General features: G+C 42.9%; 1 protein-coding gene across 4 annotated transcripts; it reads right to left on the reverse strand.

The window, feature by feature from the left end:
- Window positions 1-7,815: 7,815 nt before the first annotated feature.
- Window positions 7,816-18,830, reverse strand: LOC141052625 (uncharacterized). Of its 4 annotated transcripts, XR_012220864.1 has the most exons (4): window positions 16,008-18,830; window positions 10,684-10,854; window positions 10,434-10,496; window positions 7,816-8,264 (listed from the first exon to the last, which is right to left on the reverse strand). XR_012220864.1 is itself a non-coding variant. In XM_073549835.1 (3 exons), exon 3 carries the CDS (start codon window positions 10,308-10,310, stop codon window positions 9,003-9,005), a length of 1,308 nt encoding a protein of 435 aa, XP_073405936.1. In that variant the 5' UTR covers window positions 10,311-10,854; window positions 16,008-16,070; window positions 16,258-18,830; the 3' UTR covers window positions 8,706-9,002. The 4 variants fall into 4 exon arrangements, 2 of the variants coding, with proteins under 2 accessions (XP_073405936.1, XP_073405937.1); XM_073549835.1 differs by lacking the exon at window positions 7,816-8,264 and having other exon boundaries at window positions 8,706-10,854; window positions 16,008-16,070; window positions 16,258-18,830; XM_073549836.1 differs by lacking the exon at window positions 7,816-8,264 and having other exon boundaries at window positions 8,706-10,496.
- Window positions 18,831-18,921: the final 91 nt, after the last annotated feature.

An 18,921-nucleotide genomic window follows, 5' to 3' on the forward strand; every position in this document is an offset into this window, starting at 1 on the left:
GAGGGGTCTGCTCTCAATGTCTTCCTGTACGTTAGGTGATCAAACCAAAGAAAAAATGGAATCAAGAGCAATGAATAAAATATAAGATTTTTTATTTATACTCAATAGAATAAAATACAATATGTAGATAGAAAAGTATCAATAAATACAAAATAAGGGAATCAGCGACATCCAATTACCACATATAAATAAGGGTCATGGCACAAATATTATTCTAAAAGTACAGGCAGATAATAGTAACATAATCGACTTTCTCTCAGTTATCTTTTAAATGCAATAGTATGTAACATCTCTCATCTCCCGAAGAAGCAAGAAGCGAAACGCGCATAGGGGTCCCGCTGTCCACATATCATATAGGTTAGTACTCCTAATTTTGACTTTTAGGCATTTGTTTATAAATCTGGCTCTCTCTCTCTCCCTTATTAACTGATGCTATTCCCATACCAGCTGACAGTCTCTCACACTGGGGGTTTTCAGACCCCTACTTGATTATTATAATATATTTTATATCATATGCACTATGCACTTTATGGGAGATGTTACATACTATTGCATTTAAAAGATAATTGAGAGAAAGCAGGCTCTATCACAGTCCAGAAGGAATCTCCTGCCTTACTTTCTGCTAGTCCGGTCAGGTCCATCCATGAGGCAGCGTGTGTTTTGTGTATCTGACTCATCTTCCGGTAGAAAGGCATAGGATGCCCATCCAGATCTGATAAGCTGTTCACCAAGGTAGTAGCTTCCTGAGGCTTCCACCTTACATAGCGAGTGCCACGTCTAGTAGGGATCAGAGTGTTACTGGTAGGAGCCATGCGTCTATGAGGTCGACAGGTGTCATTTATGGATTCAGTCCTGCTTGAGCTATTATCACTGAAATAGGGCATATATCGTGTAGCGTGTTCAGGTCCTGTTGCACTACTGTTAGTGTTTGTCGGTAGCACTGTTATGTCACTGCTTGGGTTCTGTAGTGAAGGTGCGGTTGTAGTGTGGCAGAATCACACATCTTCCTCCTTAGGAACATCATTTTCTTTACTACCATTTGTATATATTCCAGATACTACTGGAGCTAAAATGGCCACAGGGTGGGGCTTAACCTTTCCTAAAATGGGTGCAGAGGTAGGTGTACCCTTAGCTAAGATGGCTGTTGGGGTATGGGGCATGCCATCTGCATTTATAACTGGATATAAGGGAGAAGGATTGTGTGGGTGTGTAGGCCACGGTCTCCATTCCACTCAGGACCTGGATTCGGGGGGCTTGCTCATGTATATGCTGAGCATTTGGTAATTTAACCCTTCATCTCTTTGAGCTTCCATGGAGCTTTTGCCTCATGCTACAGTATGTGATGGTCCCTATGGACGATGCTCCAGTGTGTTATGGGCCCAAATAATTCTCCATATATAATTGGCCCCATTTCTAATGTTCCAGTGTATAATGTGCCCCATAGATGCTGCTCCAGTGTCTAATCTGCCCCATTTAGAATGCTCCAGTATATGATGGGCCTCATGGCTGATGCTCCAGTGTATGATGGGCCCTAATAATGCTCCATATATAATGGACTCCATTTCTAATGCTCCAGTGTATAATGGGCCCCGTAAATGCTGCTCCAGTGTCTGATGTGCCCAATCTGTAATGCTCCAGTATATGATGGACCTCATGGATGATGCTCCAGTGTATGAGGGGGCCTAATAATGCTCCATATATAATGGGCCCCATTTCTAATGCTCCAGTGTATAATGAGCCCCGTAAATGCTGCTCCAGTGTCTGATGTCCCCCATTTGGAATGCTCCAGTATATGATGGGCCTCATGGATGAGGCTCCAGTTTATGGTGGGTCCTAATAATGCTCCATATATAATGGGCCCCATTTCTAATGCTCCAGTGTACAATGGGCCCCGTAAATACTGCTCCAGTGTCTGATGTCCCCAATCTGAAATGCTCCAGTATATGGTGGGCCTCATGGATGATGCTCCAGTGTATGATGGGCCTTAATAATGCTCCATATATAATGGGCTCCATTTTTAACACTAGAACTACCGCATGTTTCATAATACCTATAACTACCATTAGGGGTCATTTTGACCCCCATTCAAAAGTACTGACTCTGGAGTAAAAATAACTTTTTTGTTGCCAACAAATTAAAGAACATTTATTTTAACTTAGTAGGAACAGTGTTAAGATCAAGTACAGCATGCATTTTCCTTTTACATGGTCATAGCATGCGGTGTCCAACATTTAACACAAACAGTACTTTCTTCCACTTTCCCAGTGCATTTTCCACAAACTGGTTTGTTACAGCTTGCGCAAGTTTTAGTTTTTTCCAACTCCACATTTTCGACGCTTGCGGATTTCCTGTCCTTTTGTTTGTGGTTCAGACATTGTGGATGATGGGCCACTTCTTCGGACTCATTTTCAGATAAATTCTGAAGACATTTCAAAATTTCATCACTTGTCAGACCCCTCTGCTTACTCATGCTTCAAATATACGTAGCAAAAAGGGACTTGTAAGATCGCAGAAGTAATAAAACAACACTGTACAAACATGCAGTGTTTTGTGTTTCAGTCAGTGGGTGGTGTGAACACTATCCGACCGACTTGTTCACATTTGTGCATGTCACATGTGTTTTTAATCCGTTTTTTTCCTTGTTTTTGCATGGTTTGAGAGACCCCACCCCTCTCTTGTGAAATGCACATAAAGAGCCGTTTTACACCACGTGCCCATACTAGGAAGTGCCTGTCTTAATCCTGTTCATTTAGACACTGTTCATATGTTCAGGTTTTAAATACATTAGATAGGGACTGCTCCATTAAGGGTTACCTTGACGAGGTGGAGTGGCTTGGTATACACTTTTTTTTTGCAAAAAAACGTATCGACTAAATACCCTTTATTTGTTGTAATCTTTTTACCAGCACTTGCTGATTATTGTCATATTTTTTACTGCAGGGTATTTTTGCACATTTGTTATTCTGTGCTTTCTTTTTGTGTTTCAGTCAGTGGGTGGTGTGAACACTGTCCAACCGACTTGTTCACATTTGTGCATGTCACATGTGTTTTTAAACATACAGAGTTGTAGCTTCAACTGTAATGTTTGCTACTGAAGTGCAGACAGAAATCGCTACAAGAGACATGGATCAAACATGTTCAGACAAGTTTAGACAAAACAAAATGCTGAATCATCCCTGATATGCAAAGATACAATTACACTCTACAACTAGGGAGAAGCACTGTGATTTTCTGAACTCTGTAATATTAGGTGACTTGCCTACTACTACTTTTATGTATGGGGTCAAATTGACCCCTTCAGTATGTATGAATTGTAAAATTCGGGCCCCTGAAAAAGTTACAATTCATTTTTGTGTCCTAAAATTTACACTACCATGAATAAATAAAAGTCACAAAAAGTCAGAACTCATTTGTTAAAAGTTTAGAAATTATAGGAGAAAGAAATAGCAAAAGGGTCAAAAATGATCCCTCCAGTAGTTCTAGTGCTAATGCTCCAGTGTATAATGGGTCCCGTAAATGCTGCTCCAGTGTCTGATGTCCCCAATCTGGAATGCTCCAGTATATGATGGGCCTCATGGATGATGCTCCAGTGTATGATGGGCCCTAATAATGCTCCATAAATAATGGGCCCCATTTCTAATGCTCCAGTGTATAATGAGCCCCGTAAATGCTGGTCCAGTTTCAGATGTCCCCCATTTGAAATGCTCCAGTATATGATGGGCCCCATTTTTAATTAACCCAGGCATGGTATGTGAAAAGAACTCCATGGAGTAATCTGAAGTGTGTGCTGCCACATCCTTCACTTTCGGTGTGGGTGAATGACACAAGGAACGGGGTTGCTCCTGACCAGAAGCCTGTACTGATGACTCAGTGCTTGCATTTTTTTAAACTTCAGAAGAGGAGGCGATAGAGCTGGAGGCTGTTGCTGCAATGTAACCAAAAACAGTTCCTGATGCTCCGGCTTTTAAAGCAGTCTACATACTCCCAGAACAAGGAGCCTTACAGGCCTTCCAGAGCTGCACCATGACGCAGGCTAAACACCTCCTGCCTTAGCTGCTATTGTGTTTTTGGCACTACCAGCAGATGCACCACCACCACCACCACCATCAGTACCAGGTGGCCCCCACGCCCTCGTCCTCTTCCACCATACTTCCTCATGTTTTGGAAAATGGACCCAAAATACCAGCAGATATATGGTACTGTATCAGAAGCGTTCAGCTCTATACTGTCGAGGGATAACAGTAAATCTCTGTATATATTTCATGAGTCATACACAGATGATCACAGGCTCAGTATGGATTACACAATAAAATAAAAAGTTGAAAAAGGGTACAGTATCACCAGATACAAGGTATATATAGTATAGTGTAAACATTCTAAATCTCCGTATATATTTCAGGAGGCAGACACAAACGCTCTCATGCCCAGTATGGATTACACAAGAATATGAAAAGCTGTAAATGGGCAATGTAACACAAGCGTACAGCTGTATACAGTGTTGGGGTAACCATAAAGCTCCAAATATATTTCCGGAGTAACAGACAGACGTTCACAGGCTCATTATGGATTACACCAGAATCTAAGTAGCAAAAAAGGTTACTGTATCAGAAGCGTACAGCTGTATACATTGTTGGTCAAATTTGAAATCTCGGTATATATTTCCGGAGTCACCCTCAGACGCTCACTCAGTCTGGGTTTGACCATAATAAAAAATGTTGTAAAAAAGGTACTGGATAACAAGACAGCAAGTGTTATGAATGGGTCACCGAGGAGAAAAAAAACAAAACAAGCTAAGCCACAAAAAACCAGAGAAGTTGGTAACTATGCAGATTGCAGATCCCTGATCTTACCACACAGCTAGCAGTAGCCGTGGAGCATGCCTACGATGTTCCTAGACGCCTCGTCACGGCCGGAGGACTACATAAGCCTAAAGCAAGAAAAGGGAAAACTAACTGCCCCAGAGCAGACCCCAAAGGAATAGATAGCCCCCACACATGTATTGACGGTGAAACAAGATGAAGGCACAAACACAGGCAGGAAAATAGGCTGAGCAAATGATGGGGCCCCAACTAACTAGACAGGAAAGGAAAGGGAAGACACTGTCTGCAACCTGCAAAAAACCCTACAAAAATAATGTCCAACACTTCTGATAGCAAATTTAACCCTGAAGTCACTAGACTTCTCCCACTATATCAGCACTCTGGAATATTCTGAGACAGAGCAAAAAGAGACCGAACTAGTAAGGGATAAAAAGCCAATTGGCAAAATACTGATAAATAAGAGTGGAAATTCAGCTCAGCCCCCAGCTGGGGCTGGCAGACCACACAAAAAAACTGAATAGACCAACAAAATCAAGTGTGAACATTAGCAGAAAAACTTAGCTTTAGATGACTGGAACAGAGCTGAAAACCAAGAGCTGACAAGCCAGAAGGAATCACCAGCAACTGAATAGGGCGTCGGCTGTCTTAAATCCAATCTGAGAATCCTGAGATCCAATCATCATCCTCATTCTCAGGTGGCAGATCTCCACCGATCAAACCAGCCGCACCTCCTCCCATCACCACCAGAGGGAGTCCAGAAGGGGAACTCACAACTGGTGAGAATGAACTCACAACCGTACCCCCCCTTGAGGAGGGGTCAGCGAGCCCTCATCCATGCCACCAGGCCGATCAGGATGGGCCCGGTGAAAAGCTCAAACCAATCTATTGGCATAGATATATCGGAGGCAGAGACCCAAGAATTATCCTCCTGACCATAACCCTTCCATTTGACCAAATACTGGAGTCTCCGTCTAACCAAATGAGAATCCAATATTTTCTCTACCTCATATTCCACATTGCCTTCGACCAACACAGGGTCAGGAGGTGCTGCCATAGGAACCACTGGCTCAACAAACCTCTTCAACAGAGATTTGTGAAATACGTTATGGATCTTGAACGTAACTGGAAGAGCCAATCGAAATGAAACAGGATTAAGAATTTCCAAAATCTTATAAGGACCAATAAAATTTAGGAGATGCAACCTTCATAGGAATATTCTTAGACGACAACCAAACCATATCACCCACTTTAAACCAGGGACCAATGGTCCTATGCCGGCTGGAAAATTGCTTGGCCTTTTCCTGAGAAAGTGACAACTTATCCACCACTTGGTCCCATATCTGCTGCATTCTCTTAACCACAGTGTTCACACCTGGGCAGGACAAAGATTCCACTTGCCCTGAAGAGAACCGAGGATGAAACCCAAAATTACAGAAAAAGGGTGACATCAAAGTGACAGAACTAGCTCTATTGCTCAGCGCGAATTCGGCCAAGGGCAAAAATGAGACCCAATCATCCTGATCAGCAGATATAAAACATCTCAAATAAGACTCCAAGGTCTGGTTTGTTCTCTCAGTCTGTCCATTGGTCTGGGGATGAAACGTGGAGGAGAAGGGTAACTGAATTCCCAGATTGGAACAAAAGGCTTTCCAGAATCTGGAAACAAACTGGACTCCTCTGTCGGACACAATGTTCTCAGGAATCCCATGTAACCGAACCACCTGTTGTAAAAACAAGGGCACCAACTCAGCAGAAGATGGCAACTTTGGGAATGGTACAAGATGGACCATCTTCGAAAATCTTTCACAAATCACCCAGATAACAGTCATTCTCTGAGAGACAGGAAAATCAGAAATAAAATCCATTGAGATATGGATCCATGGCCTCTTGGGCACCAGCAAGGGCATCAGCAACCCACTAGAACGAGAACAGGGTTTAGACCAAGAACAAGTCCCACAGGAGTGTACAAAATTCCTGACGTCACGAGATAAGGAGGGGGGAAAAAAATCCAAAGTACAACAAAGGGTATAATAAAATTGCTTTATTCACAAATGAGGCAAGGCGAAAAAAGGCACAAGTACAAATGCTGTAAAACCATAAAAACATTACCCACAATAAGGGACACAAAGGCCCATGTTACCAGTACTGCACTGTAATGTAGTCATAATAATAAGAAATCGATTATATAATATAGCAAATGCACCTAGTAATTCATAATGATAGGTGCAATGCACAAGACATATGGCCAGGCTATAAGTAAATGAGTTAAACCTCAAAACCATGTACACATATTATGTACAATATAAGGTATTACCTGGACACTTGTGGCAGGTGGCAAACAGGGGGTCCCTGGGTCCGCCCCAACGCGCGTTTCGTAACACCTTCGTCAGGGGGCGCAAGAAATAGTGAGAGAGACACTGTTTAAATAACGGGCATAAACTGGAAATTGAGCAGGCGGCGTAACCGGAAGAAGTAATGCGTTGTCATGGTAATGCGCACGCTAATCTCGTGCATATCTAATGAAACAGAGCGGCGATGTAAGCCGGCGCCTGGGTGATACCCACGCCCCTCTAGGTATGACAGTGAGGGAGTGTGACGCACAGAACACGCGGGGCCCCGTGAGACTGGACGCCCATAATACCTGACGTCAACATAGGAGGTGCTGAGGGAGCCGCACAGGCGCAGTAAAAAAGATGTGGGAAGCGCCACCATATTGGACACTGGCATAAATACATAGGTCTCCATAGGGCCATAAGTGCAAAGAATGGCACACGGAAAAAGAACATTAACCATCTATCATACAGATAATCATATAAATATGGAATAGATAGTCTAGGACACTAAATGTGAAAAAATAGTAATTAGAGACAGTATAATCTGTAGAGGACAAACACAATGAAATAATTCACATATAATTAGCGAGAATATATATATATATATATATATATATATATATATATATATATATATTTGAAAAAATATATATAGGGGATATACAAACTTACAATTTAACAATAAAGTATGTGCAATAATGATCAAAATATCACAATATAGTTACAAGAGTATTGATATCCCCATATAGTAAAATATCATTGTATAAGCCTCAATCATGATGGATAATAATAACCCTCTAACTATTCCATCGACAGAGCAGCGGGAAAAGCCACTCTACGATGTCTGTTATAGACCATATAAATATTCCTATAACATCATATAACGGATAAGGTCAATAGAAAAAAATAGAACTCCATAATGCCACAACAAAGTCCATTAATCATAAAGTAATATGAACTCCTGGCGCATCCAATGTGAGGAATGGAGACTTCATAACAATCCTGTCACAATATGTGCTCTTGGCACGTCAGCAATAGAGGAGAGAAGCTTCATTTCAGTATACATATACACCAGCCCATCCATCCGGAAGCCCGAATAGTATATGATCAACTAAAAAATGATAAAAAGAGATAAAATCAAAAAAGGAATGAAAATATAAGTAAAACAGCAAAAAGAGGGGGGAACGCCGCAGTAACCTAATCGAAAAAGGGGGCAAAACTGAGGTTTTCATTCAACCCATGAGGATGCACAGTTCTAAGAGGCCAAATCCAACTGGATTCCAGGCGCTCTAGCTTGGTGGATAATTTGCCACCCCTGATGGAGATATCGAGGGCATCTATACCCTTAAACCTGATGAGACTACCATTACTCCCATGAAAGAGCTTAAAGTGCCGAGGGATCGTCTTTAACGAGGACACGTCCATCTGGCCAGCGGACACCTCAATGCCCAGAACATGTTCCCGCACACGCACCTTCAACTGACGTGAAGTAAGGCCTATATATATATATAAGACCACAAGGGCATGTAGCATGGTAAATGACATACCGTGTATCACATGAAATCAATTTTTTGATATTGTAAATCTTTCCACTAGAGTCAGTGAAGGTGGTGGCACAATCCATGTTCGGGCAAGCGATGCAATGGCCACACGGGCGTGTCCCATGTCGGGCAGTCATATTGTCCAAAAGAGTAATCTTAGGCTCACTTACATAAAGGCTACGAGTAAGGTGATCCCTGAGATTTCTTGCTCTTCTAAATGATAATGCCGGCTTTTCGGGCAAAATTTTTGACAAAATCGGGTCTACCTGTAAGATAGACCAGGATTTCTGAAGGGCTTTCCGTACCTTTTATGCCTGAGAATTATAACCAGTAACAAATCTAACATAGGATTCTTTAGGCTTATTTACCTTATTATAAAGCAAGACTGAGCGTGAACTATATTTCGCTCTATTATAAGCCTTTTTTATAGAACGCCGACTGTAGCCCCTATCTAGGAAGCGATTCATCAATTCCTCCGCCCACTTCTCAAAATCTAGATCTGAGGAACAGATCCGCCGCAAATGGAGAAACTGTCCCAAAGGTACAGCCCTGATGACATGTCCAGGATGGCATGACGTAGCATGAAGGAGAGAATTTGTAGCCGTAGGTTTGCGATAAATGTCTGTTTGCAACATACCGGTGTTATCATTCTTGACTACAGAGTCAAGAAATTCAACTTTCTTCCCATCATGTACAAATGTCAACCGGATATTAAGATCATTGTTGTTCAAGTCCAAAAAGAATTTATCAAGATCAAAAGGGGGGCCCTGCCAGATCAGTAGAATGTCATCAATGAACCGGGTCCAGAGGAGGACCCGGTCCATTGATGACTGCCGATCAGACAGGAAGAGGTCCCTCTCCCACAGCCCCAGGAACAGATTAGCATAGGAGGGCGCGAAGGCTGCTCCCATGGCTGTTCCTTGGAGCTGTAGGTAGAAGGACCCCTTAAAAACCAAAAAGTTATGAGTTAACGAAAATTCCAATAAATCAAGAATAAGTTCCCTAAAATGCGAGGAGGATCCAGAGTGTTCCAAAAAGAAGCGCACTGCCCTCAAACCATCCTGATGTTTGATACTTGTGTATAAAGACTCAACGTCTGCTGTGGCTAGGGCAGTGTCACTGTCTAAATGGAGACAATCTAGCTTCTTTAAGAGCTCCCCAGTATCCTTAAGGAAGGAAGGCAAGTTCTCCACAAGAGGTTGGAGATGGTAGTCAATCCATCGATTGACATTTTCCAGGACGTTCCCATTCCCTGAGATGATTGGTCTGCCTGGCGGTACCTTATTATCCTTATGAATCTTCGGGAGGAGATAAAAGGTCGAGACCGCTAGCTCATGCACCCTAAGTGCATCCGCCAGATTTTTAGCAATAATTTTTGCCTCCACAGATGAATCAAGGATGCTGTCTAATTGGGAGCTGAAAGTGGACAAGGGGTTAAAGGTCAGCTTTTTGTAGCATACCGTATTATTAAGTTGACAAAAGGCCTGTTTTTCGTACATCGTCTTGGGCCATATAACCACATTACCCCCCTTGTCCGCCGGTTTCAGCACAGCGTCCTGCAAATTTTTAAGATATTGTAGTCTCGACCTTTCATCTCCCCCCCAAATTATCATCATTAAAACATTGTGGAATTTTCAACAGATCTTGTGTTACCACCTGGACAAACAGATCTATATTCACACAGCTAGATAGGGAAGGAAACTTCCTGGAACGTGGTTTAATCGATGGTGGCATCTTACCTCCCTCCCAGGTGTTTTCACTGGAGAGCTCTTCAAGGATCCTCACCGCATTCTGTTCTTCCTCTGTGGGAAGGGATAAATGAGAGTCATTGTCAAAGAAATAACGTTTGAACAACAAGGATCTGGCGAATAGATGCAAATCTTTAATCGCCGTGAATGCATCAAAACCGGCTGTAGGCGAGAAAGATAGACCTCTATTAAGCAATGCCATATCCGTAGACGTGAGCACATGACTACTTAGGTTAATTACCTTATTAGTCTTAGCAGAATGATCAGGTGAAACCGAATGACGTCTTTGATATGGATGACACGTACGGAAACGAAATTTATTCGTCACAGCACCAGATCTTGTTATCATGGACATAGAGGAAGCATCCGATTGGCCACTCAGAGATGAAAGAGATGTAACAGAAGATGCATGCTGTAACAATTGTGAGGAAGTTTTATTTTTCCTCCACAGATATACCATATGTTGTTGGTAATCTTTCTGATCTCTACAAAATTTACTTAATTGTGATTCATGGATCTTCTTGACTGTAGCATCAAGGACTTTTTCGAGATTCGCATCGAATAAACGTATCTTCTCAACAGACGCATTGGAGCGTAATTCATTCTGAGAGGCATCAATAAGCTTATCAAGTTCACCAATATTTTGATTATTTAGGCTGATAAGAAGCCTCATCAGGGTTAATGAACAATTACCACACGCTTCCTCCCAGTTAGAAATGAACTGTGCATCCTCAATGGGAAAGGTGGGGATGACTCTCACCCTCAAACCCCTAGGTATCATATTACTGTAAACAACAGATCACACAAGCGCTTACCCAGCAATAAATACCAGTGATTCCCCAGCTGCTAGGTCTGGTGCAGGTCGGTGTCAGCCCACAGTTAAAAGACAAATGCAAAATAAACAGAAAGACCTGCGCTAAAAGGGTTAAAACGAGGCTACAAGAGTGAACAAATGATGGTCAAAGGCACCCCCTAAGTAAACATATACAAGTTCAAAAAAAGTGCAAACTCCAAATGCAATAAATAGTTGCACATAAAACAGTAATCATTAAATACTCGTCCTCAAGGGAACAGACATGCACTCACCAGAGAAAACGATGATGATGATGATAATGAAAACTGCAAAAGGTGAATCCCACAGATGTAATATCAATGCTGATTTATACAAACACCGCTGCTGTGAAAAGAAGGCTGAACACGTCCCGGAATGAACAGGGACATAAATTACAGAAACAGTAGGAGTTGCATACCAGCAGAGGTGACTGGAGCACAATGCAGGGTGATAATGTGCTAGGAAGTCCGTGCACAATCTTGGCAGCACGCCGTTTGCTATATAATATAGCAAATGCACCTAGTAATTCATAATGATAGGGGCAATGCACATGACATATGGCCAGGCTATAACTAAATCAGTAAAACCTCAAAACCATGTACACATATTATGTTCAATATAAGGTATTACCTGGACACTTGTGGCAGGTGGCAAACAGGGGGTCCCTGGGTCCGCCCCAATGCGCGTTTCGGAACACCTTGGTCAGGGGGCGCAAGGAATAGTGAGAGAGACGCTGTTTAAATAACGGGCATAAACCGGAAATTGAGCAGGCGGCGTAACTGGAAGTAGTAATGCGTTGTCATGGTAACGCGCGCGCTAATCGCGTGCATATCTAATGAAACAGAGCGGCGATGTAAGCCGGCGCCTGGGTGATACCCACGCCCCTCTAGGTATGACAGTGAGGGAGTGTGACGCCCAGAAAACGCGGGGCCCCGCGAGACTGGACGCCCATAATACCTGACGTCAACATAGGAGGTGCTGGGGGAGCCGCACAGGCGCAGTAAAAAATATGAGGGAAGCGCCACCATATTGGAAGCTGGCATAAATACATAGGTCTCCATAGGGCCATAAGGGCAAAGAATGTCACACGGAAAAAGAACATTAACCATCTATCATACAGATAATCATATAAACATGGAATAGATAGTCTAGGACACTAAGGCTAAGTGCACACGTACCGGAACTCTCGCGGAAATTACCGCGAGAATTCCGGAATTCCATTCCGCGGGAAAAACGCATTTTAAATTCCCGCGATTTTCCCGCGGAAAAACTAGCATTTTGCAAGCGTATTTAGCTTGCAAAATGCTAGCGTTTTCCAAGTGATCTGTAGCATCGCTTGGAGAACTGATTGACAGGTTGGTCACACTCGTCAAACATAGTATTTGACGAGTGTGACCAACTTTTTACTACTGAGGCCGCCTATGCGGCCTCAGTAGTAAAAGATAGAATGTAAAAAAAAATTAAAAATAGTGTTATTCTCGCGAACCCGCGAGAACGGACGCCATCGCGGGCATTTTCGCAAAGGATTACTGGGAACGGATGCGTGGAGAGAGGCGGGAATGCTGCGCGGGACGCCGGAAGGTAAGAATAACAATATTTTTTATTTTAAATTCTACTTTCTACAGGGATATGGTACCCAAAGCCTGGAGGACAGTCTCCTCTCCTCCGGACCGTGGGTACCATCCGCAATTGTTCTGCTTACTTTCCGCATGGTGTGCACAGCCACATGCGGGAAGCAAGCGGAACAATGCATTCCTAAGGGTGCGGGATCGCCGCGATTCCGCAAATTAATGAGCATGCTGCGTTTTTTACTGCAAAGCGATTCCGCCGCGGTAAAAACCGCAGCATTAGCACAGCATTGCGGAATCCCATAGGAATGCATGGGATGCTTATTTTTCGCGTTTTCGCTGCAAAATCGCGCGGTTAAAACCGCCGCGGAAACGCGAAAAAAACGCCACGTGTGAACTCAGCCTAAATGTGAAAAAATAGTAATTAGAGACAGTATAATTTGTAGAGGACAAATACAATGAAATAATTCACATATAATTAGCGAGAAAATACATACTGTATATATATATATATATATATATATATGAAAAAATATATATAGGGGATATACAAACTTACAATTTAACAATAAAATATGTGCAATAATGATCAAAATATCACAATATAGTTACAAGAGTATTGATATCCCCATATAGTAAAATATCATTGTATAAGCCTCAATCATGATGGATAATAATAACCCTCTAACTATTCCATCGACAGAGCAGCGGGAAAAGCCACTCTACGATGTCTGTTATAGACCATATAAATATTCCTATAACATCATATAACGGATAAGGTCAATAGAAAAAAATAGAACTCCATAATGCCACAACAAAGTCCATTAATCATAAAGTAATATGAACTCCTGGCGCATCCAATGTGAGGAATGGAGACTTCATAACAATCCTGTCACAATATGTGCTCTTGGCACGTCAGCAATAGAGGAGAGAAGCTTCATTTCAGTATACATATACACCAGCCCATCCATCCGGAAGCCCGAATAGTATATGATCAACTAAAAAATGATAAAAAGAGATAAAATCAAAAAAGGAATGAAAATATAAGTAAAACAGCAAAAAGAGGGGGGAACGCCGCAGTAACCTAATCGAAAAAGGGGGCAAAACTGAGGTTTTCATTCAACCCATGAGGATGCACAGTTCTAAGAGGCCAAATCCAACTGGATTCCAGGCGCTCTAGCTTGGTGGATAATTTGCCACCCCTGATGGAGATATCGAGGGCATCTATACCCTTAAACCTGATGAGACTACCATTACTCCCATGAAAGAGCTTAAAGTGCCGAGGGATCGTCTTTAACGAGGACACGTCCATCTGGCCAGCGGACACCTCAATGCCCAGAACATGTTCCCGCACACGCACCTTCAACTGACGTGAAGTAAGGCCTATATATATATAAGACCACAAGGGCATGTAGCATGGTAAATGACATACCGTGTATCACATGAAATCAATTTTTTGATATTGTAAATCTTTCCACTAGAGTCAGTGAAGGTGGTGGCACAATCCATGTTCGGGCAAGCGATGCAATGGCCACACGGGCGTGTCCCATGTCGGGCAGTCATATTGTCCAAAAGAGTAATCTTAGGCTCACTTACATAAAGGCTACGAGTAAGGTGATCCCTGAGATTTCTTGCTCTTCTAAATGATAATGCCGGCTTTTCGGGCAAAATTTTTGACAAAATCGGGTCTACCTGTAAGATAGACCAGGATTTCTGAAGGGCTTTCCGTACCTTTTATGCCTGAGAATTATAACCAGTAACAAATCTAACATAGGATTCTTTAGGCTTATTTACCTTATTATAAAGCAAGACTGAGCGTGAACTATATTTCGCTCTATTATAAGCCTTTTTTATAGAACGCCGACTGTAGCCCCTATCTAGGAAGCGATTCATCAATTCCTCCGCCCACTTCTCAAAATCTAGATCTGAGGAACAGATCCGCCGCAAATGGAGAAACTGTCCCAAAGGTACAGCCCTGATGACATGTCCAGGATGGCATGACGTAGCATGAAGGAGAGAATTTGTAGCCGTAGGTTTGCGATAAATGTCTGTTTGCAACATACCGGTGTTATCATTCTTGACTACAGAGTCAAGAAATTCAACTTTCTTCCCATCATGTACAAATGTCAACCGGATATTAAGATCATTGTTGTTCAAGTCCAAAAAGAATTTATCAAGATCAAAAGGGGGGCCCTGCCAGATCAGTAGAATGTCATCAATGAACCGGGTCCAGAGGAGGACCCGGTCCATTGATGACTGCCGATCAGACAGGAAGAGGTCCCTCTCCCACAGCCCCAGGAACAGATTAGCATAGGAGGGCGCGAAGGCTGCTCCCATGGCTGTTCCTTGGAGCTGTAGGTAGAAGGACCCCTTAAAAACCAAAAAGTTATGAGTTAACGAAAATTCCAATAAATCAAGAATAAGTTCCCTAAAATGCGAGGAGGATCCAGAGTGTTCCAAAAAGAAGCGCACTGCCCTCAAACCATCCTGATGTTTGATACTTGTGTATAAAGACTCAACGTCTGCTGTGGCTAGGGCAGTGTCACTGTCTAAATGGAGACAATCTAGCTTCTTTAAGAGCTCCCCAGTATCCTTAAGGAAGGAAGGCAAGTTCTCCACAAGAGGTTGGAGATGGTAGTCAATCCATCGATTGACATTTTCCAGGACGTTCCCATTCCCTGAGATGATTGGTCTGCCTGGCGGTACCTTATTATCCTTATGAATCTTCGGGAGGAGATAAAAGGTCGAGACCGCTAGCTCATGCACCCTAAGTGCATCCGCCAGATTTTTAGCAATAATTTTTGCCTCCACAGATGAATCAAGGATGCTGTCTAATTGGGAGCTGAAAGTGGACAAGGGGTTAAAGGTCAGCTTTTTGTAGCATACCGTATTATTAAGTTGACAAAAGGCCTGTTTTTCGTACATCGTCTTGGGCCATATAACCACATTACCCCCCTTGTCCGCCGGTTTCAGCACAGCGTCCTGCAAATTTTTAAGATATTGTAGTCTCGACCTTTCATCTCCCCCCCAAATTATCATCATTAAAACATTGTGGAATTTTCAACAGATCTTGTGTTACCACCTGGACAAACAGATCTATATTCACACAGCTAGATAGGGAAGGAAACTTCCTGGAACGTGGTTTAATCGATGGTGGCATCTTACCTCCCTCCCAGGTGTTTTCACTGGAGAGCTCTTCAAGGATCCTCACCGCATTCTGTTCTTCCTCTGTGGGAAGGGATAAATGAGAGTCATTGTCAAAGAAATAACGTTTGAACAACAAGGATCTGGCGAATAGATGCAAATCTTTAATCGCCGTGAATGCATCAAAACCGGCTGTAGGCGAGAAAGATAGACCTCTATTAAGCAATGCCATATCCGTAGACGTGAGCACATGACTACTTAGGTTAATTACCTTATTAGTCTTAGCAGAATGATCAGGTGAAACCGAATGACGTCTTTGATATGGATGACACGTACGGAAACGAAATTTATTCGTCACAGCACCAGATCTTGTTATCATGGACATAGAGGAAGCATCCGATTGGCCACTCAGAGATGAAAGAGATGTAACAGAAGATGCATGCTGTAACAATTGTGAGGAAGTTTTATTTTTCCTCCACAGATATACCATATGTTGTTGGTAATCTTTCTGATCTCTACAAAATTTACTTAATTGTGATTCATGGATCTTCTTGACTGTAGCATCAAGGACTTTTTCGAGATTCGCATCGAATAAACGTATCTTCTCAACAGACGCATTGGAGCGTAATTCATTCTGAGAGGCATCAATAAGCTTATCAAGTTCACCAATATTTTGATTATTTAGGCTGATAAGAAGCCTCATCAGGGTTAATGAACAATTACCACACGCTTCCTCCCAGTTAGAAATGAACTGTGCATCCTCAATGGGAAAGGTGGGGATGACTCTCACCCTCAAACCCCTAGGTATCATATTACTGTAAACAACAGATCACACAAGCGCTTACCCAGCAATAAATACCAGTGATTCCCCAGCTGCTAGGTCTGGTGCAGGTCGGTGTCAGCCCACAGTTAAAAGACAAATGCAAAATAAACAGAAAGACCTGCGCTAAAAGGGTTAAAACGAGGCTACAAGAGTGAACAAATGATGGTCAAAGGCACCCCCTAAGTAAACATATACAAGTTCAAAAAAAGTGCAAACTCCAAATGCAATAAATAGTTGCACATAAAACAGTAATCATTAAATACTCGTCCTCAAGGGAACAGACATGCACTCACCAGAGAAAACGATGATGATGATGATAATGAAAACTGCAAAAGGTGAATCCCACAGATGTAATATCAATGCTGATTTATACAAACACCGCTGCTGTGAAAAGAAGGCTGAACACGTCCCGGAATGAACAGGGACATAAATTACAGAAACAGTAGGAGTTGCATACCAGCAGAGGTGACTGGAGCACAATGCAGGGTGATAATGTGCTAGGAAGTCCGTGCACAATCTTGGCAGCACGCCGTTTGCTATATAATATAGCAAATGCACCTAGTAATTCATAATGATAGGGGCAATGCACATGACATATGGCCAGGCTATAACTAAATCAGTAAAACCTCAAAACCATGTACACATATTATGTTCAATATAAGGTATTACCTGGACACTTGTGGCAGGTGGCAAACAGGGGGTCCCTGGGTCCGCCCCAATGCGCGTTTCGGAACACCTTGGTCAGGGGGCGCAAGGAATAGTGAGAGAGACGCTGTTTAAATAACGGGCATAAACCGGAAATTGAGCAGGCGGCGTAACTGGAAGTAGTAATGCGTTGTCATGGTAACGCGCGCGCTAATCGCGTGCATATCTAATGAAACAGAGCGGCGATGTAAGCCGGCGCCTGGGTGATACCCACGCCCCTCTAGGTATGACAGTGAGGGAGTGTGACGCCCAGAAAACGCGGGGCCCCGCGAGACTGGACGCCCATAATACCTGACGTCAACATAGGAGGTGCTGGGGGAGCCGCACAGGCGCAGTAAAAAATATGAGGGAAGCGCCACCATATTGGAAGCTGGCATAAATACATAGGTCTCCATAGGGCCATAAGGGCAAAGAATGTCACACGGAAAAAGAACATTAACCATCTATCATACAGATAATCATATAAACATGGAATAGATAGTCTAGGACACTAAGGCTAAGTGCACACGTACCGGAACTCTCGCGGAAATTACCGCGAGAATTCCGGAATTCCATTCCGCGGGAAAAACGCATTTTAAATTCCCGCGATTTTCCCGCGGAAAAACTAGCATTTTGCAAGCGTATTTAGCTTGCAAAATGCTAGCGTTTTCCAAGTGATCTGTAGCATCGCTTGGAGAACTGATTGACAGGTTGGTCACACTCGTCAAACATAGTATTTGACGAGTGTGACCAACTTTTTACTACTGAGGCCGCCTATGCGGCCTCAGTAGTAAAAGATAGAATGTAAAAAAAAATTAAAAATAGTGTTATTCTCGCGAACCCGCGAGAACGGACGCCATCGCGGGCATTTTCGCAAAGGATTACTGGGAACGGATGCGTGGAGAGAGGCGGGAATGCTGCGCGGGACGCCGGAAGGTAAGAATAACAATATTTTTTATTTTAAATTCTACTTTCTACAGGGATATGGTACCCAAAGCCTGGAGGACAGTCTCCTCTCCTCCGGACCGTGGGTACCATCCGCAATTGTTCTGCTTACTTTCCGCATGGTGTGCACAGCCACATGCGGGAAGCAAGCGGAACAATGCATTCCTAAGGGTGCGGGATCGCCGCGATTCCGCAAATTAATGAGCATGCTGCGTTTTTTACTGCAAAGCGATTCCGCCGCGGTAAAAACCGCAGCATTAGCACAGCATTGCGGAATCCCATAGGAATGCATGGGATGCTTATTTTTCGCGTTTTCGCTGCAAAATCGCGCGGTTAAAACCGCCGCGGAAACGCGAAAAAAACGCCACGTGTGAACTCAGCCTAAATGTGAAAAAATAGTAATTAGAGACAGTATAATTTGTAGAGGACAAATACAATGAAATAATTCACATATAATTAGCGAGAAAATACATACTGTATATA

The sequence above is a fragment of the Dendrobates tinctorius genome, unplaced genomic scaffold, assembly GCF_039654945.1.
Source record: "Dendrobates tinctorius isolate UK_male_01 unplaced genomic scaffold, ASM3965494v1 ptg000162l, whole genome shotgun sequence".
NCBI lineage: Eukaryota > Metazoa > Chordata > Amphibia > Anura > Dendrobatidae > Dendrobates > Dendrobates tinctorius.